At 38.7% G+C, this 20,693-nt stretch overlaps 1 protein-coding gene across 2 annotated transcripts; it reads left to right on the top strand.

The window, feature by feature from the left end:
- Positions 1–24: 24 nt before the first annotated feature.
- On the top strand, positions 25–19,058 carry ccdc186 (coiled-coil domain-containing protein 186). 2 transcript variants are annotated; one of them, XR_014536001.1, is made up of 17 exons: positions 31–168; positions 1,622–2,486; positions 5,018–5,144; positions 6,804–6,932; positions 7,461–7,673; positions 7,772–7,891; positions 8,088–8,192; positions 8,598–8,696; positions 9,127–9,213; positions 9,314–9,456; positions 9,994–10,249; positions 10,505–10,694; positions 12,146–12,226; positions 12,516–12,732; positions 15,651–15,870; positions 17,008–17,152; positions 18,434–18,569. XR_014536001.1 is itself a non-coding variant. In XM_083556005.1 (16 exons), exons 2-16 carry the CDS (start codon positions 1,642–1,644, stop codon positions 17,089–17,091), a joined length of 2,916 nt encoding a protein of 971 aa, XP_083412131.1. In that variant the 5' UTR covers positions 25–168; positions 1,622–1,641; the 3' UTR covers positions 17,092–19,058. The 2 variants fall into 2 exon arrangements, 1 of the variants encoding a protein (XP_083412131.1); XM_083556005.1 differs by having other exon boundaries at positions 25–168; positions 17,008–19,058.
- The last annotated feature ends 1,635 nt before the right edge of the window (positions 19,059–20,693 follow it).

Genomic DNA, 20,693 nt, shown 5'->3' with positions numbered 1-20,693 from the left:
CTTAACTGCGCATGCGTAGCCTTTGGTCCTGCGTTGCCTGCAGTCGGCTCAGTGCAGTGGCCATATTTGTTGATGTGTCACCTCACTAGGAGCTAACATAAGGACGGTGGGCACTCTGCGTTGTGACTGCCTGTATAACATTCATACTGAATGGACCTAACATAACAGGTAATTCAAAAGTCTAATTTGAGACCATTTTAGGATGAATTATTGTTTTAGACACGCTGCAATCCCGACAGCTGTGTTAGCTAGCGCGCTAGCGAGCTATTAGGTGTTTTCTAGCAGAGTCCGTGGCTAACGTGATCTCTTCATTCCTGGTTGCTAGTTTAGATGGAGAAATATTCGGTCCTAGCGCAAATATCTGATCTATTATACATGATCTCTCGTTGCTTAATGAAGATAGCTAATATTTGCCTGTAGAAGACTTCTGAGATGTTCTGCTGTTTATTTAGGAGAAGTCAGTGATTATGGATACAGTTGACAGGTAGATTAGCAGGGGCTAATTCCATGGTATCGATTTCGAAACCGTGTGTTTCCTGTTCTCTTTTTAAGATCTTGGGATCAGACTCACTTTCTTCGCTCTCTGTGATTGGGGTTAATATCATACAGATAGCAGCTGATTCATGTATTCACAAACAGATATGAGAGTTTTTGATCGTGAGCTTTTCCAGTTGTTTTGTTTTGGGGTTTTTTTTGTTGTTGCTTTGAATGAGATTAAGGAGAGAAACTTTGTACATGTCAGTAATCCACTTTATATAAACAGGATCATACTGATCACACAACAGATCACACAGTGGAAATTTCTCTTCTGAATTGTGTTTATATTTCAAGGATCTGTGAAGATTCTGAAGTGGTTTTACATTTTAATTTCGCCCAGGTATTATACCTGATTCCACATGGCTCATCAGTTTTTCATGTCTTATTAAAGCAACTGTTGAATGTGTCTCCAACATTTTGGCCAACAACCTGCTAAAATCTCAAATGATCAGCAAAGATAATAGCTCTGGGTTACTCTGCTACTTTGTACACATTTTAACGTTGACTCAAATCAGAGTTTTTATAATGTTATATATCGTCCTATTCTCCAGCTGTGTATAATATCAGTATAAAAAAGTTTCGAGACTTTATAGTGACCGTCCCATATGCTGTTCCCAGATTTAAAGCAACCTGTCCAAAGTTCACCTATTGTATTTTGCCCTCACACTTGCTATCTGTGAGTGTTGTATTCAGAGAAAGATCTATACACTTGAAGTGCATGTTTGTCTTCTAAAAGGATTGGCATCTGTTGCAGTACCAATCAAGTTCATGTCACTGAGTGAATTCCAGTCTGATGAATAACAGCTCAAATTTCCTGAAGCAGCAGTCTCTGTGGAACAGGGAAAAAGGTTTCTATTATTTTCATGTGTACAGGACTGAACTAGGTTAGAAGGTGGATGTGACTTTCACTTTTTCACTCTTCTCTTAGCAGGAAGGAAGTATGATAAAGCAGAACAGATCTGCAGTTGTGTGTCTTTTTGTGACACCTTAAGTGACAAAGAAATTCTTATAAAGGAATGTTGTTCATCCTTAAGTAATTATACTATTTAAATGTAGTGCATAATCATTTGCTTGCTCCTTTTAGGTGTGGTGTGTTCGGAGAGCATGGAGCAGTTTGACTGTCAGGGAGAAGAGCACCCAACTCCCGAACCTCCTCACAGCACAGACGTCAGCTCAGCATGCACAGGGTCATCACAGGTCAGCGGAGAGGGTACTGGACAGGAGCTAAAAGGTGTAGTGGAGGATGTTGAAGCTGAACAAGACAGTGTGTTGGACAGCATTCAGTCTGAAGGTGCTGACAGGCTAGTGCTGAGACTGGACCTTTCCAAACAAGACCACGAACGAGCAACTGCAGATGATGGACAAGGGCATGGCAACAGCAGCTGTGACAGTGGAACCGCTTCTATAGATGAAATCAGGACTCCTCCAGCGCTTCCTAATGAACTTGTAGAGACAGGGCCTGCTGTTCTGGATGGAATAGTTGAAGATTTGCTTCCCTCCCAATGTACAGAAGACCAAAAAGAGGTCTCTTCTTGTGTTCCGGAAGATGCAAAAGAATCTTGTGAGTCAAACAAAACAACTTCACTTGAAGAAGGTCCTATAGGGGATGCTCCCGAACCTCAAGGTCTGAGCAATCAGAAAGACAAAGTGACAAACTCTGATTCAACAGTTTCAAAACAGCATGAGGCTAATCACTCACACTCAATGTCCAGTGTAAACCTGTATGATACAGACTGCAGCAGAAAGCTAATGTCTGAGATCCAGCGTGCCGTTTCTCAGGAATCTCTGCTGGATGAGTTGGAGTCAGAGCTGCTGAGCTGTCAGGTACGGGATGAATTCAGCAGCAGAGCGAGCCCTCCGAACGGTCTGCCTAAGGATCAGGGCTCCATGGTTGCGTTCGAGAAGTGCGTCCAGTTCAAGTACTCGCAACAGGAAAAGGCCATCCAAAGGTATCAAATATTTTGAAAATGTTTGTCTTTCACATACTCTGCTGTGAATCGCTGGTAGCATGCTGCTGCAGAGAGAGAAAACTGCATATTTAAAATGACACACCATGGGTTTAAATATTTCTATGTCGTCTCACAGTTCTGAAAAATCTGGAACAAGAAAGTTACAAATTATTGTCCACTGTGGAAATGTCATGATATTTTATTTGGCCCCATTATTTTCATCAATTTTCAAAGTAGATTATTTTGGATTAATATATCAAAACTTTTACAGAATTTGGTTTAGAGGACACATTCTTCAAATATCTCTACTTAGAAAGTGATAAACTTCTAGCATTTCCAGTTTTCTCCCAAAAAGAAGTTTTCTTCACGACTATGCAAATACGTGAATGCTTTCAATTTTGTTAGGGAAAAGTCAGAGGCTGTTTTGTAAATATTGCTTTAGGTAGTACAGTGGAACCCGGTTATGTCGATGTCCTAGGGGGTTGCCAAAAAGCATCGAGGTAACCGATGATCGAGATAAACGAAAATCAAAATGGCGGCAGTATATTAACGTGCTTGACATTTCTTTATGTACATGATGTGCGTTAATAAATGAGAATGTGCATGCATGTGTTTTTGGAGGGTTTTTTACACAACAGCGTTGCCGCGATTTGTTTGATAAAGGCATGCTATAAAAATACATACAGTACATGTTTGTTAACTCAGGACCCCACCTGCCACGCCCCCTTCGGCCCCCTTTAGCGTGTCAGGTGTTTTCTCGGCTGCTTTCTCTGAAGCTCCCGGCTTTAATCGCGCACATATGGTGCTCGTTTATCATCATCACCAGCTCCTATTTAAACTTCCACACTCTCACTGTCCGTTATTGTTGGTATATGTTGGTTCACGGCGGTCGTTGTTATCGCTCATGCGTATCCCGGTACGTGTCTTCCCACCGGCACTCTCTCAACGGCTGCTCTTTTCTTCCCAAAGTGCATCGCGGATTTCCCCCCGATCCTGCCGGTGTTCATTCTATGCTTTTGCTTTTGCATCCCACGTTCCACGCCGCGCCCCTACCAAGCGCGGCTTTCACCTCCCGTTCATCGCATAACATTTAACAACAAAAGGCATATGTGCAGTAACTAACAGCAGAGATTCACCAGTATACTATACAACACCTGTAGCATCTGTAAGGCTTGATTTTTCCGCCACTTTCGCGAGTTCTTCTGCGGCTGCACAGCGCCGATCGACATAACTGACGTTAAATGGCAAATTTTTCCCCCCTTGTGTTTGAGATATCAGGGTTCATCGACATAACCGATAAAAAATGAGAATTTGGCGGTTCCACTTCAAAAACGTCGACTTAATAGGGTTTTCGAGGTAACCGAGGTCAAGATAAGTGGGTTCCACTGTATAACCAAACGCAATGTCTGTCTACTTTGGTATGCTGTTATCATCTACTGGCTCCAACAGCAAAAACTAATTTTGCATCAGCTGACAGAAATGTTGCCAAAAAAAGAAAACACAACAACCACAAAACACTTCTCAAACACAGGTTTGAGTAGATTGGCATTCCTGATATGCCTGATTTTTACAAACTCATCTTCCCTCCTTTTTTTTTTTTGCTTATTTTTTTATTGCTTATCTGACAAGTTATCAGCCGTGTGTTTTCTTTCAGTAAGAAAACACACTCACACACTCACACACTCACACACTCACACACACACACACACACACACACACACACCCTTGTGTAATTGTTCACAGAATAATGTTGATTGTTTTATAGCTAAATATCTCTGAAATCTTTCAGGCAACTCACTGTATATAGAATATAAACAGTATGGTCTTGCAGTTCCTGAGCTGGTTCACATGGACATGCACATAGTTTTACACATAATGCTTTTTCTTTACTGTTTCGTTTCTTTTTATGTTTGTTTGATTAATTTTATAATTATTAGTATTTATTTGTCCTACCGCACTGGGAATACACGGATCAAGTAGACCTTTTTTTTTTAGGAAGACTACATACTGAATTTAGATCCAATGCTTTTGTAACCATTGAAATGTTCACTTAAATAAAACTACTACAGAGCTCTTAAATACACTTACAATAAAACATTACTTACATTTATCAGACTGCAGGAATGTTTGGATTAAGTACATTTATTCTGGTTGCATTGATTTTAAAATAACTTCATACATGTTTCATAACAGACCAAATAAAAAGAAAAAAAAAGAAAAAAGGGTTATGTTAAATTTATTAGGCCAAACCCTGCAGGTGCACTGTCATCACAGAATGAACATGGCTTAGTACCTGCTGTGTTTGCACTATATGTGGCAACATTCCCATGAGGTTTTACAAACGAACACCTGCTTTTCCTAGAAACTGGAGCCAGTCCAGCACTGGTGTTATTGTTAAGGAACTTGTTCAGTGAAAATATTTGGACATGTGTTAAAATGTTAAATTAAATCTCTTCCAAAAGGTGTGGACAAAACAAGTAAAAACAATGAAAGTTGTTTGTAAAACAACAGTTGCTTTATTTGTGTGACAGGTTGCTGGATGAGAATAAGAAACACCAGGAGTTGATTCTGGGCATCTGCTCTGAGAAAGACAACATGAGGGATGAGCTAAAAAGGAGAATGGACACCGAGAAACAACATCTTTGCACTATTAAGAAGGTAAATTAGTATTACTCAGCATTAAGCTGTAGTTAGGCTGTGTGCACTGTTTTGCTCTGACATAAAGTGCCATGTTGTTGTTGTTAATCATTATACATTTCCAGTCTACATTTAGCCTACCAGGCTTTGTTTATTTTTCCAGAATGACCACTGTTATTTAAGACATGGACAATATCAAGGCTAATAATAGCAACTAATAAATGTAAGCAGCACTGTGTTTAGTAAAATAAGCTTGCTCATGCCAGTTCAGATGGCAGACCTGAATAGCCAGTTTAGGCTTTCCTCACTGATTAATGTGCTTGAAGAGCCTGCACCTGGTGCTGAGTAAGTACACATTTTTGAGGCCAGCCATGGTTTTGGTGAGATTGCAATCTTCTTTTGTCCGGGGGGGTGCCTTTGTCACAGAGGGTAATAACGCAAATAAAACAGTAGCCCTGGAGGCCATGTGTGTCTAAAGAGCAATAATCTGGTATCGTGGTAATGCAGGAAACTGCTGTGTGTGCTATATACTCCCAGCTTCTCATCAGAGCTGAACTGGAAGAGGCATCTGTGCTCGATCATCTCACCAGTGTCTTATCAGACTCATTGATTGCCTCCTTACGCCGAGAGAGAGCAAGCGACAGAGACGCTATCTTGGCTATGCTCTATAGCTCAGCAAACAACCATCACTGTGAACCAAACCAATTATAAAGCTCTTAGTCCTACTTTTAATGTGAGAGTCATTCTTTGGGAAAGAAACGGGCATTTCAGCAGTGGATGAATAAGAAGCCTGGACAAAAAGAAGATTTCTTGTCCAGGCAGATATTTTGTTCAAAGTTGCAGTTTAACAAACTCTAAACCCTATTGACTCAGAACATATGGTGTGCAGCTATTTTTGAGCTTAACACACTTCACAGTGGTGCAACTCTCCACAATGTTGTAACTACAGCACATGCTTCTGAATCCTACTGCTCTATACATATCAGCCAAGACACAAACTGGCTGGCGGGGGGAACAGATCTCACTAGATGTGTACAGGTAACAGACAAAGTCAATAATATGCAAGTATGTGGAAACGCTGATGAAACCCAGTGAAAAAAAACAAAACACTGGTGCCATCATAACACACATTGGCCTTGCAAGTAAACATCGGCCAAAAAAATGCAGATACTAAATACTAGATACTAAAATTAAAATATTATTTTTCAGGTGATGTGAGTACAGTTCACCACACCTCATAGCTGAAATGTTTCTGACATTTTATCAAAGACACTTTGTTTTACTACAGATACATTTTATGTTCCTGTTCATGTCCTGTAGTCTGTGTGAATGAGCTTAATTAGCAAACTTGCTTAACATTTTCTATTTGCATTACCTGCGTCTTTTTTTGTTTATTTTTAGTACATTTTAAACAAGGAACCACAACATCGGACTGGACAGAACAATTAAGCTTTTTACATCCTGGGTAATAACGAATAAGGGCAATAAGGTCTGTAGGGACAATAATAACATGGCAGCTATTTAGGTATTTTCCTTTCTAATTAAGGACAGTTGCCTTTGTATCTTCCCTGTGAAACCCGCTTTTGTTTCGTCATACAGGGAGTGTTCATGATTAGCATTGCAGTAAAGATTTCTAAGCACATTTAAAAAAAATGTATATGTCTTTTCTTGTCCTACTAGTTTGAGAGCAGGGTGGAGCAACTATTGAAGGAACTGAAAGAATCCAAGGACAAACTGGTTCACCAGGACCAGGCAGCTAAAAGCACCATTCAGCAGATGCAGAGGGAGATGTCCTTCCGCCTTGAGCAGGTTAGAGGTCATCACTATGACCACTGCCACCAGTACCATGGAAACAATCATTTAAGATGACACCCTTCCCCCATATTCCCACACAAAGCTCTTTTTTTTCCAGAGTGGATCAATTACATCTAAACAATGACCAGACTGTGGCTCTGACCCTCTATTTTCCTTATTCTGTAGGTCTCTTTTTCCCGATAGAATGTGGCACTGTTATATACCTTTATCTCTCATTCACGTGTATAAATTCTAAGCCTGTCTTTGGATGACGAGGTTTGATGTTAAGCTAGATTTGGTACATAGGTGGAATGAGGAAGGATTCCATCAGACTGGGCTTCTCTTTCATGCAGTATTCTCACAAAAGTGTTAGCTTTCCTTCTTTTCCATGCAAACAAGAAACGCAAACACACTCAATCTCGCTAGCATAAGTACTGAAATCACCACATAAAGAAGGGTTTCTAACAACTCAACAAAAATCATTTATAAATGAATATGATAAACAATGCATGTCATTGCATCATACGATTTTGCTCTCTTCAGGCTAGTAAAAAGTGTGAGGAGGCACGCCAAGAGAAGGAAACCATGGTTATGAAGTATGTGCGAGGAGAAAAAGAGGCACTGGACCTCCGTAGGGAAAAGGAACAATTAGAAAGAAAGCTCAGAGAGGCAACAGCAGAGGTGGACAAACAAGCCAGAAGAGGGAACCAGCTGGCACAGGAGAAAGGACGACTTCAGCAGCTACATGAAGCCAAAGTAAAACCATATATTATTGTTTTTTTGTTTTGTGTGGTTTTTTTTTTCTTTATTAAATATTTCCATTTATTCAATGAGTTTCATTCTTGTTCCTGTAGGAGAATGAAATGAGCAGGCTATCTCGGGAACTGGAAAAGCTTAAAGATGAGATCAACTCTCATATCATCAAGGTGAAATGGGCCCAGAACAAATTAAAGAGTGAGACAGATGCTCATAAGGTAACTTGTATAAACCTGCTAACAGTGTTGAAATTTAGTAAAGGGAAATGAAACTTTAAAAAGCCCTCACCTGGAATGTAATACAGATATATATCATGCACGGTTGTCAGTATATATATGTCAGTATATATTAGATACGTTTTTTGTTTTGTTTTTTCCTTGTGGTGTTAACATTTTTTTTTCCTTTACAAAACAGGAAACAAGAGATAAGTTAAGAGAAACTACTGCCAAACTGACGCAAGCGAAAGAGGAGACCGAACAGATCCGCAAGAATTGCCAAGACATGATTCGTACATATCAGGCAAGTCTGAATAAGATGTTTATTAGAAAATGTGTCTAAAATATGCTTGTACACCTGAGAGTTTTAAATATCCACTAGAGGACAGTATTGACTGTTGTGTAGTTTATGAGCTCTTGATTTCAGAACATGTTAAACTGTATGCTATATGCTTGCTTTGTTTTCTGGGGCCTGGTCAACTCTAAAACCCTCTACTTTAACATTATTCATTTCTGATCATATGAATGTATAGTCCAAAAATAAGTATTCTGTCTTGGTATGTGTCTTACACCAATTTTCTCAAATGTATCTCCATAATCTATATGAGCAAGATCCCAATAAAGCTAGGAGTGACTCAAGTTCCTTATCATTTGTTAGGGGAAATTAATTATTTTGCTCCAGGTTCATAATTACTCTTTGACTGTCTAGGAGTCGGAGGAAATTAAGTCTAATGAATTGGATGCAAAGCTGCGGGAGACAAAGGGTGAGCTGGAGAAGCACAAGCAGGAGCAGACAGGCCAGCTGGAGGTAAACTCTCCGTTCTTTATTTACTCCTGTTGCATAGGGTCTGTCCATTTTATCCTTTACACTTCAGAAAACAACAACCTGAGACCTTTATAATGTCAAGCGTCTATTTTTGTACTGCTGCAATACGTTTACAGACGATACATGCATGAGATGTAGGTAAAGTAATTTACATTTTGAAGCGATATATAGCTATTCTCTTCGTTAGTAGTGACGCATTACTAAATTCAACTTTAATTACTGTCTTTAAAGACCTCAGGCTTTTTCAGTAAAGTATTATTTGTATTATTTGCATTTTTATTAGCTTTAATAAACTTTAACATTGCTTGGAACATTCTCTCAGCCATTACTTTGCTAATTAGAATGGGCGGAATGAGGCAATTGGCTAATGGGACTTTTGCATTTGCATCATGTTCTCCACTGTGATTGACAGATGCATCGAGCTAAGATTAAGGAACTGGAGGATCTAAAGAGGAGCTTCAAAGAAGGCATGGATGAACTTACCACTCTTAGAACCAAGGTGAGATAAAAAGAAAACTCATAGACTATGTATATGCATAGCATACATAATTATTTGTGAAGATTTGTATGCTTATTTAATGTTGCTCTTTCGCATACAGGTCAAATGTCTGGAGGATGAAAGGCCTCGATGGGAAGATGAGCTTTGTAAATACAGAGAGATTATTAACAGACAGAAGTCTGAGATCCAGAACCAGCGTGAGAAGCTGGGGGACATTCATAGATTAGAGGAGCAGCATCAGAGGTAACTGACGCACCCCAAACCACTACCATAGATCAATTAATTCTGCCCCTCGCCATGCCCTTCATGATTCAGAGAAGCCCATAGCTACTGTAATATTGGGTCCATGGAGCATTTGTCTTACTCATCTGGTGCAAGTGTCTCAAAATTGCATCACATTAAGATTGAGTTTTCTAATTAGAGATTAATTCAAGAGATGATTATTCATGTGAACACTCCTGGAATAAAGCAGCTGATGTAGCCGCTAAGTGTGTCAGTTCTCAGCAGTGGGTGAATTCCTACTAACGAAGAGATACAAGGGTGGCACTGGGCCCACTGCAGTGTGATCGTAGGACCTCTTCTAGAGTTTACAGAATGATTCATGTGTGGGTGTAAGAGTCTTTGTGTGTTTGTCACCAAGTCATTAGGACATATAACAGTTGATAGTGTGTCATCATTTCAATGTCTTCTAGGAATGGAAGTTGCAGTAAATCGCTTAAAACTGTATATGTGCATGTGTTTCTTGGAATGTGTTTTATTCTGGTGTTTGTTTTTTAACAGAGATGAGCAGGAGACGGCATTGCTGAAGGAGGAGGTAGAGAGTCTGAACTTGCAGTTTGCAGATCTACACAAAGATGTACAGGGTGGCAGAGTGCGAGAGGCCGAGCTCCTGACCTTCACAGAGAAAATGGCGAGTAAGAATGCTCAGCTGCAATCTGAGAACAACGGCCTGCAGACTCAGCTGGACCAAATGACCACTAGGTCCAGGGAGCTGCAGAACAGACTGGAGGAGACTGAGAGGTCCCTGACAGAAATGGTGTGTCCAGCTGTAGATTTTAAATACTTCTATTATTATCTATTCCACCTCCCATCTACCGAAATCAATACTGAGAGTGTGTCCTGCATTAAAATGGCTGCTTTAAACTACGTTCACAACACAATAGAAACCTCATTGTTCACATGGTGGAAAAGAATACACTAATCTAATAATTATGAATTGAATGCCTTTCTTGGTATAAATTAGATTGGTGTGTGTGTGTGTGTGTGTGTGTGTGTGTGTGTGTGTGTTCAGACAGCGAGGCTGAAGAGAGAGGAACAGCGAATGCACGATGAAGTTCAGGCTCTGAAGACAGAACGATCTGCATTGCAAGCAGAGACAGAGCAGCTGAAGACACGAGTAGAGGAGCTGAGAGACGAGCTGGTTACACAGAAAAGGAAGCAAGCTGTCAACATCAAGGATCTGACAAAGCAGCTCACACAAGGTAACAGTGATACCAACACTATTACTGTTGTGGTCTGAAAAAAAAAAGAAAATGGTTTTCATGTTATTTTTAATTTCAAAACAAGATTCGAGAAGGAAGATAAAAGGGTGAGTTTATTATGAAATATTTGTACAGCAAGTCAAATCTTCAATTAGTTTTATGTTTTAGTTTTTTTACAGCAGTGTTCCTTTTGTTTTTTTTATAGCTAGTTTAAACGTGATGAATATAGGAGTGACAGCTTAAGTAATAAAAGTTACTATATAGATATATAAGATAAGGGCTTTTTATTGTGTTACCGAATGGAGAAACATAGGACTATTAATTTAGAGGGGAGTCTTGTGTGAGAGGGATGTTTTAGTAGAGTTGCTGCTAGATGAAAAAGACATGAGAAACCTGAAGTAGGAAACTTGGTCAAGTAAAAAAACTAAAAGCCAGTTGAATATACATTATTATCTCTATTGAAAAAGACCTTGGTGAAGAAACTGTCTGATCTTATAATTTGACAAACCCTGCCACAGTTAATGAGTTTTCTTATGCTACTATATGTTTGATTGTTAGATGCTGTAGCATGACCTTGATCACAATAAGAAACTTCTGTTTGTGAAATCAGTTGGCAACTCCAGAAGACAGTCTATTTTAATCTCTTTCTGTGTCATGTTCCTGTATAAATGCTGATATAAATATCGTCTCAGGCTTGATTTAGATCTATTTTAGTTTGTAAACAGTTCCTATTTAAATGACTGTTCAAATTAACACTTAAATAATGAACCAGCGAGGATAGAGATGCTGACAAAGTTAAAAGCAGTCTTTCTGAATGAGGAGAAAACCAGAACATCAGTTAATAAACCAAAATAAAATGACAAAACAGAGATGGTAAAGCATCAACAGATGTTTGTCTCTATGACTGTTATTCAATTTCATGTTGTATACGAAGCCTTTTAAATCTGCTTCGTTCATTATTTTAATGGAGCATTTATCTGAAGTCCCTGGTTTCCTGAGGCACTGTTGGTAATTATAAAGCCATGTTGGAGCTCTCAGGGGGCTTGCGAAGGGGCTATGCTGCAGAATCAGACAGATTGAGGTAATGTATTCATCCCACAGTGTGACTGCAGGAAAAGCTAGGTTAGGCCACAGTGCATGTTCACACCACATTTTGCTAAGAACAAGAGAGATGAAAAAAGGAACATTAGAGAGTCTGGGGATTTGTTCCTATAGAGGGCATTTGAGGAATGTGAAAGTTTTTTTTAAGCAGCTCTATTTCTGCTCCTTCTCTCTGGTGTTTGTTGACTTTCTTCAGCTCAAGGCCCAGACCTTTATCTTGAAGTATATTAATTGAACTTATTCAAATTGTGGTGGGTATATGTGTCATGTAGACTGTAGTTTCACTCTCACATTGAGGACGAGGAGAGTTTCAGGTGCTTGTTTTCAGGTTATTCTTCTCTCTGTAATAGCACGCAAGAAGCTGGAGCAGGTAGAGAATGGAGGCTGTGATCGGGAGGGCAGCAGCATGGGCAGTCGCTCCAGTTCCTCAGGTACACCTTTATTTTCAAGTTCTAATCATTTTAACAACACTGTCATAAATATAAAGAAGCTCTTGGTTACTTGGCCCACATAAGAGTTGTTTCTATCTATCTTCATCCGCATCTCGAAGCATCCTGGTCTTACATTCTTGGTGCGAGTGATTGCCATCTGCTGTGCGAGGCTGATTGTTATTCTCCATATGGTGTGACTGTCACTTGAGTGTGCTCAAAGACTTTGTTTCCGTTCCTTCTTCGTGTGTGTTTCATTTTTGGTGACAATCTCTGTTTTTCTGTCTCTCAGGCTCCCTTAATGCTCGAGGCAGCAGTATGGACGATCGTTCTCCTGAGAACCAGTCGGGTTCATCCGTAGTGGTGGACAGCTTTCCAGAGGTGGACAAGGCCGTGTTGGTGGAGCGTATCGTACGATTGCAGAAAGCCCATGCACGGAAGAATGAGAAAATCGAATTCTTGGAGGACCATATCAAGCAGCTTGTTGAAGAGATCAGGAAAAAGACTAAGTGAGTGAGATGGCATGCGATCTATTATGAATATGAACAGATCGACATTCCAGTTTTTAAACAGCATCTCAAAATGTCACAGCAGCTGCTAGTTTCCTTTTTTTGTTTATATTTAATCACTTGCCTAGCTCTTATTCCTCATGGTAGATCATCGTCACATACTCTCAATTACTCCTTCTGACTTGTACAGCCTCCTTTACATATATACTGTCTTTTTCATTTGTATTAGATGACCACAAGATGATGCATTTCTGCATTTAAAGTCAATAACTATCAAAATCCAATAAAGACTGGATGGGCTTTTTGGCATGTATGTACATAATTACACTCACTGTGAGACCTGCGTAAGACATCTGGCCATGGGCTATAATTACATTGTAAATTCAAATGTAGACTTTCATGCCAAACACATGGCTCTATTTGACTGTTTTACTGGTACAGTATAAAGATAAGAGTGCTGTGTGTTAAGAGTGAGGTTGGATGTGCTTTGCTGCTAGACGCTTGGTTTTCACTGTGAATGAGCATTGTACATTCGTTTTTCCACTGGAGGAGGCTCTGTAGAAGTATTGTTAACTGATCGTTCAGCTTTCAGTGAATACGCTAGAGCTTCTTTGTTTTGTTTATGCATTTTGTATTTTCTCATGACCAGACAATCTGCGTTTTGTCATCTTGTTAAAAACAAAGGCTGGTGAAGGAATGGCTATTTTTAGCTGCAGTGATATATGGTAACAGGCTTGATTTATTTATATATTTTTTGATACTCTGCAACATTTAATGTAACTATAAATGGATAAATAGTATGTAAATAAAAACACTATAATCATTTCCTTTTTATAAGGAAAATGCTTTGCCAGAATTTGTATGCATTTTCTTCTGACTTCTTTTAAATGAGTTAAGATTAGATTAGTTTGTCAAGATGACATCTAGAGAGGTCAGCGTTTTCCCCAAACATACGTTTCATACTCAAACGTATTGATGTATATAATGAAGAAATATCACATAGCTTCCTGATTATGCTTGATTATACCTTATTTCTATCACTATTAAGCACACAGAATCAGGTTGCAAAGGTGGACAAAGAAGTATAGAGATATTTCACAGTGACAGTCTCTGCTTCTACCTCTGCAGATGTTAGTGTTTTTAAGCTTGGTTACAGAACATCTGTATGATAAATTGATTGCAGAATTAAACTTTAGTTGATTTAGTTTAATTCCCCAGTTAGTGCATTAAGCAGATGGTGCCTCATTTATACAGAGGATTAATTAAATGGATTTATTTATTTATTTATTTTTAAAGAGCCCTAATATAAGATATTAGTCTCGGGTGTTTGGTAGCAAACATGATTTTGTAGAAGCTGTAATTTAAATTGAATTGTGGGGTGAATTATATGGAAGTACACTCTCTTTCTAGATGCTTTAATATTTTACACTGTGAAAGTGCATGATCAGTACATATCAGTTGTCACTGAAATTTTGCCATTTGTACAGTATATTTGTGGTTTGCATTCTAAACTGCATATGTCCTTCTAAGCAAAGTGCTGCTGTCCTTGCTTTCCCCCCGTTGCTCTTACTGCTACAGCAGAGAATCAGGCCAATGCCATCCTGCCCTGTCTTTATATAGTAACAGAGAGTGAAATAATTTTAGGGCATATTGCTACTGGTTCTGAACTACCATTAGAAAGTGTTGCCAGATGTCAAAGAATAATGAAGTGGATGATAAACCGATTATGCTCAACTTAAATGAACTTCTCTTCTTATTTGCATACAAATGGTGACATGCTCAACACCAAAATGTAATTTATTTTTATTTTGTTCTGTTAAAATACTGCCGTGATGGAAATTGGGTCTAAATGGACCCTAGATAAATTTAAGGTAAGCCAATTTGTTTTTTGTAGCGGCGAGTGAGTGAATTATGGATGGATGATGATTTTGTGTTTTTTGTGCCACTTACCTATCTGTGCTTTTCCCATATTTAGATTGTGTTATAGTTTCTTCCCTCTCTGTTTTAGATAGCTGGAACATTTTTCTGTTTTCTCTGATTTATCTGATCTGATTTATCTGACAAACAGTCAATGCCACATCACTTGGGGAGTTCACCCTATATGTACATGCCCTCTAATGTCCTTGTTTTGAAACATGGTCTGAATAAAGCATTAAAAGCAAAATGGCCGTTATGTGGGCCATGCGTCACTGTGGTTAAAAAAAGTTTCAGATTGGGAGAGATACTTCTTTTCATCTTCATTTTTACATATTAAAAAGTCAACAGTAATGGCAGTGCCAGTAATGATTTAAAAATTCCATCTGCACATTGCCGCTTTCTGACGATTTCAAATTGAGCCACTTAAAAATAAATTAGACTTTTATGACTTGATTTTTTTTCAGGGTATAATTTAATCTGAAGATTTGATCCTTTTATTAAAATGCACAAGAAAGATGCAATAGTTATTTTTTGCTGTCCTCACCTGGGCGGTCTGTATAACCAAAACAAACAGCCTCAGTAGGAATTTAATTTTCTCTTTGCATTTATTGTCATATATTGGCCTATGCCTTTGTGTAATGAAAAGTAAGTCTTCCTGCTTTCACAAGGCTTTTAGAAAGCCACTCTTGCTGTATCGGTTTAATCATGATAGTGGGCTTGGCTGAGCTCGCCAATTTTAAAAACTGATAGCTTCTTGGCGTTCTTTGATTACTTGCAGTTTATTGCAGCCTGGTGTCCTGAAGAGCGAAGGTACATTGATTTAATGTTCTGCGACATCTATTGTGTCCTGGTATCCTTTTCCCTCGAAGGTGTCGGTAGCACAACAGCCACAGCAGAGCTTTTAGAATGTCTGTGAACAATGGTTTGTGTGTTTTATATACGCACTGATGTTGTAACTAAACCAGTGCAGTGATCGTATATTCCGTAATGTGTCCCTGCAGAATTATCCAGAGCTATGTGCTGAGGGAGGAGTCTGGAGCACTCTCGTCTGAGGCATCTGATTTTAACAAAGCCCACCTGAGTAAAAGAGGGGGCATCATGGCTTCTCTATACACCTCTCACCCTGCTGACAGTGGACTCACCCTTGACCTCTCGCTGGAGATCAACAGGAAGCTCCAGGCAGTGCTGGAGGACACGCTGCTCAAGAACATCACACTGAAGGTAATATGGTCTGCTTTAGTCAGTGCATGTGCTTTTTTTTATTCTCTGCTTGGTTCTCACAATCTAGGATTTGTTGCATGTAATTAGGGCTCAGTATGTGGTAAATTGCCTATACATGGTTTACTAGGAGAATTGATATCGCTCGGCTGCCTCTTGGTATTTGCTGATGTAATCGCAGAATTGTATGTGGCTGGGAAGATAGCAATCATAAACAAAGCACATTGAGCAGTGACTGAATAATGCCGCATAGTGAGTACATTCCCACACTGGATGGCTGCCGATCATGAGCATTAGGCATCATGCAGTAGGACAGAGAAAGGCTTCAATTCCTAGACATAACTCTAAGCACACAAAACTCTATGGATGCTGTGCATGGAAATGTATTAGTAATAAGATCAAGGTGAATTAAGGGTCTGTTTATTAGGATTACTTGTTCACTTGTAATTGGCATAAACAAAAGCAATCTCCAGTCATGTATAATCATATAATCCCACTGTACAACAATAATCAGTCTACTTGATATGCTCAGATATTGACGGGTTAAATGCTTTTCTCTCAGCTGTGGTGGATCTGTTAGAACGTTGAGTAGTGCTCACTCGGGAAAATACACTACTCATAGTCAGGTTTTTCTCATTCCTGCTGGTCATTAAGGGCTTATCTGCTTCACGTGTTGTATGTGTGTCTGCCCAAGCTGATGATTACTGGACACACAAAGTGAAAGTAACTTTAGAACATCTTGATTTTGAGAGACTGGTTCATAACAAAACAGCCACGCATGCTGTAAACTGATTGAGTTGCCCGACAGCTCAATCAGAGGAGTTCATTTGTGTAGGTAACCTTTGCAGCGACAATTTGGCCTCTGAACAACTCTGAGGATTGTTCAGCTACAGCTAAATCAGGTAGAATTAGACCCTAAAAATAGCTTAAACTGTAGAGTGAACACTGGCGTTAGACTAAAGCAGCAAAAATCCCCACTACCTTTCAAGCTTCCCCTTAAATAACTCTTTTACTCTCTTTATCTCTTCAGCTCTATTTCACTTCCTTTGTGTTTCTCTCTCTGCAACCCTGGGTTGAAATCGTACTTTGCTGTATGAAACACCCAAAGTCCTCATAGCATTGTGATGTTTTCCTTTACAGGAGAATCTCCAGACCTTGGGCTCAGAGATAGAGAGATTGATCCAGCAACAGCGACCGGTTGAACCCGGTGTCAGGAAAAAATGACAGCAGTGCTCTCAGCAGACATCACAAACGCGGAAGTTTACAAGGTGCTCTGAAAGACCAGGTATTGTGGTTCACCCAGAGGGCTGGCAAGAAAAACAGAAACGCACATACTGACACGCTCCGACATTCTGTATAACAAGCTGGGAATGGAGCAAAGCAAACCACAAATTGAGCGACCTCTTATTGGACTTGAGTCCTCTCCATCTGCTTGCTGTCGGACTGTCCTGCCATCATCACTCCCCTGTTATTATCAAATGTGTACCTATTGTGCCTGCCCTCTAAAACACATAAATGAATTGCACACTGTCAACCGAATGAGGTATAAATGTAGAAAGCCTGGATAATGAATGATTAATCATTGATTATACATGTATGCGATGAAGGTACTTCCACTTTCCTCTAAAGAGCTTGACCCTAATAACTAAGAGAAAGCGGCTTCAGCAGGTAATGGTGCATTTTTGAAACAGAGAACGTCTTCAGACCTGCTCTACATCATGATCATGCTGAATAAAGGCCAATGCTTCTTTTTCTGGCCCCTTATGCTTTTGTGCCAATTACTGAATGTGTGTAAAGTAAACACACTAATGCAAACTCCCACATGGTGGCTTGGAAAGAGAACATTTTCTTTTTTTTTTGCCATTTTCTGAGTGATGCACTTATAAAAAGTCCGGATATCACACTGCATGCACTTTTTTTTACAGGATAAGGTGTCTTGGTACAGTATAAAGCAGAATAATCCTAAAAACATTGAGAATAATTTGATGTAATTATCATTGGTCTTTAATAAGTGAGCTTTTTTTACCGTCCTAAATTAAGTTCTTATAATTTGTGGGGTTTTTTTGTTGTTCTGCCTGCTGATTGGAAATTAATGTCTGCCATTTGTTATAGGGGGAAAAAAACTGTCAGGATTTATATTGTCACGTTTCTTCTCCCTCTCACTTTTTTTTTTTTTTTTTTATGTGAAACTGTTGGGAGGCTTAATTAAAGAGCTGGTTTGAAGGAATAATTGGAAAAGACAAATTAACATTAGTATATAGGGAAATCCGTGCAAATCGTTTTTTCCTTTTTTTTTTTTTAATGGGGGTTCTCTGAAACAGGCCTGAGCTGTGATACCCACAGCAACTGTCCCATTTAAGGCCCTAAAAAGAGTGAATTTTGGTGGCAAATTCTTCCATTGGTGGATTGAATCCAGACTGTATGATTTTCTACAAGCTGTATTCGGACTGCCTGGGGAGTTGCTGGCCTAGAGATCTCTGCTCTGCATATTCAAGATGTGATAAGAAATGTGTCATTAGCTGCTTTATTTTACACTCCCTTTCGTTTTTTTATTTTTTTTCCGAAGGTAAATGGTGAAGGATTGTTTGGGATGTGGCAATATGTACAGGGACCATGCCTTCAGCTGCCAGCCTTTTCCACATTTTAAACCCAGACATATGAATTGTAAACCTTTGGCCCTAAGCTGCAATGAGGAGATTCAAAATCATGTACCACATAACAACATGAGGCCAGTGCTGGAAACTTCACCTTTTTTTTTCTAAACTCCATCATCCTAGACATACCAGAGACATTCCCTACAAACAAAGAAAGAAGAAAATATTGTGCAATGTGAACAGATAAAATTGACTTTGGAGTCTAAACTCCAAAGATAAACATTGTCAATAATCGTTTGAGTCTGTTTCATAATTTATTTAAATCTCCCTGTTAAATTCTATTAAGTATGAAATGACAAGAATTCTCTTTTGAAGTATGTGTGTATGTGAGTTGTGATCAAAACTGATGAAAATACTGTTAAATCTTTTGCTGATCTGTCATCTGTGCTCTGTTCAATTATTGTAGTCATACTGTGATTATACAAACTTGTAGATATGATGTGATGTAAATGGTCAACTGTTTTTAAAAATACAAATCTTGATTCCTTTATGTAAATATGGTGCTTACAAGGAATAAAAAAAAAAAAACCAAAACAACGAACCTGACTCCTGAAACAGTTCTTTTCTTATGGTCATTTCTTTGTATCATGGCACAACATATTTCAGGTAAAGAGTTGTAGTGAACCATCAGAGCACTTTTATGCAAATTGCAGCATCTGGGCAGGCATCAGCAAGTATTCAATTATGCAGGTCAGTGTGTTTATAACGGGAGAGTTTAAATATAGCTGAGCTACACAAGACACAGGGTTGGAGTTTCTTCCCAAGAGACTTGTCTCCACAATCTCTGCTGAATTTGACCACAGAAGCTGATGGTGAAGATGGCCATGTCCTCATCAGACTTTTGGAGATGGGTGTATTCAGTGCATGTGCTTAACAAGATATGGTAAACATTTAATAATCCCTTACATTTGAGACAATATACAAATATATAAACACGACAGCTGTAGAGTCAATATGATGATAACACAACTGGGTAATCTTTATTAAAACAAAGAACGCTTTGTGATCCAAAAATAAGTGTTCTTACTGCGTCAGGTTTGGTAATGTAATAAAAACTCAATGTTGATTTTCCCTACTTGTTGCTGCCACACATGAATTATCAATCACCTGCACTGTATCAGCAAAATGTGCAGCAAATGACGTTCTCAAATGAAACTTATGTTGAAATCCCAGCGCTAGGGTGCAGCAGTGAACCTGTGTGCTTTCGAACCATAACTCTTGTGTTGCTCAGTGAATCATGATCCTTTAAAACAGCTGGAGTTCTGTTGCTCTGCCAGGTGCTAATGTTCTCCACAAAACTTCAATAAGACACTGAATGTTTCATCGTCACTATTTTTAAAACTGAATTCTGTGCTGTGTTTCCTGTGTGATAACAGTCAGTACTGAATAAAGTTATGTTTGCACAAGGCATGATGTATGTAAAACAGATACTATCACGTGTTATTTAAACAAAAATAATCACTTGCATAAACAGAAATATATTTGGAGGAGTATTTGATTAAACCAGTTTAAAAAAAAAAGAAAAAAAATGCCCAAGATAGTTTGCCAAGATAGCAGCAAGCAAACTTTCATATCTACTTTCCAAAAGCTTGTTAAATACATATGAACAGCATCAATTACTTTTTTGCATCTCAGTCAAGGCAAAACAAACATTAACTTTTATCGATAAGTCACCGATCAGACAGCCTTTCTTACTTTCTATTAGTCAGTGCACCAATGAGGGAGAAATGTTTGAAATTTAGCTCAATTCTGTGATCTTTTTCGTGGTTGGTAGACATGGTAAAATATGCCAGGCTAAGAGATCCTGTCCCTGCTGATGGTACCAGTGGGACATTGCACAAACCCAGCTGCCAGACTATTTTTAGTTCCTCCTGATAAGGCACTATGAAACTCATAAAGCTTGAGGACCTTCAGAGAATTCATAAGCCACATTTAATGTGTTTCGCCATCAGGGTTATCTTGGCAATAGCACTGCTACTCTCACTGTGCATTACTAATATGCCTTCCTAATAGAAAAGGTTTTAGAAATAACTATGAAAATATATATATATATATATATATATATATATATATATATATATATATATATATATATATATATATATATATTATATAATGGAAAAATTATAACACTATCTCTTAATTAAAAAAAAAAAAACAATAGTTCTGTTA

Source organism: Silurus aristotelis, assembly GCF_946808225.1.
Source record: "Silurus aristotelis genome assembly, chromosome: 12".
Lineage (NCBI taxonomy): Eukaryota > Metazoa > Chordata > Actinopteri > Siluriformes > Siluridae > Silurus > Silurus aristotelis.
Note: the sequence above shows the minus strand (reverse complement) of the source record. Positions and strands in the feature narration are given on the sequence as shown.

Bases quoted from the DNA above. Each gene is read 5' to 3' on its own strand.
- ccdc186 (XM_083556005.1), top strand. From the start codon at position 1,642: ATGGAGCAGTTTGACTGTCAGGGAGAAGAGCACCCAACTCCCGAACCT. The intron at 7,892-8,087 runs GTAACTTGTATA...TTTACAAAACAG, and splicing joins GTGAGACAGATGCTCATAAG to GAAACAAGAGATAAGTTAAG. The intron at 9,457-9,993 runs GTAACTGACGCA...GTTTTTTAACAG, and splicing joins TTAGAGGAGCAGCATCAGAG to AGATGAGCAGGAGACGGCAT.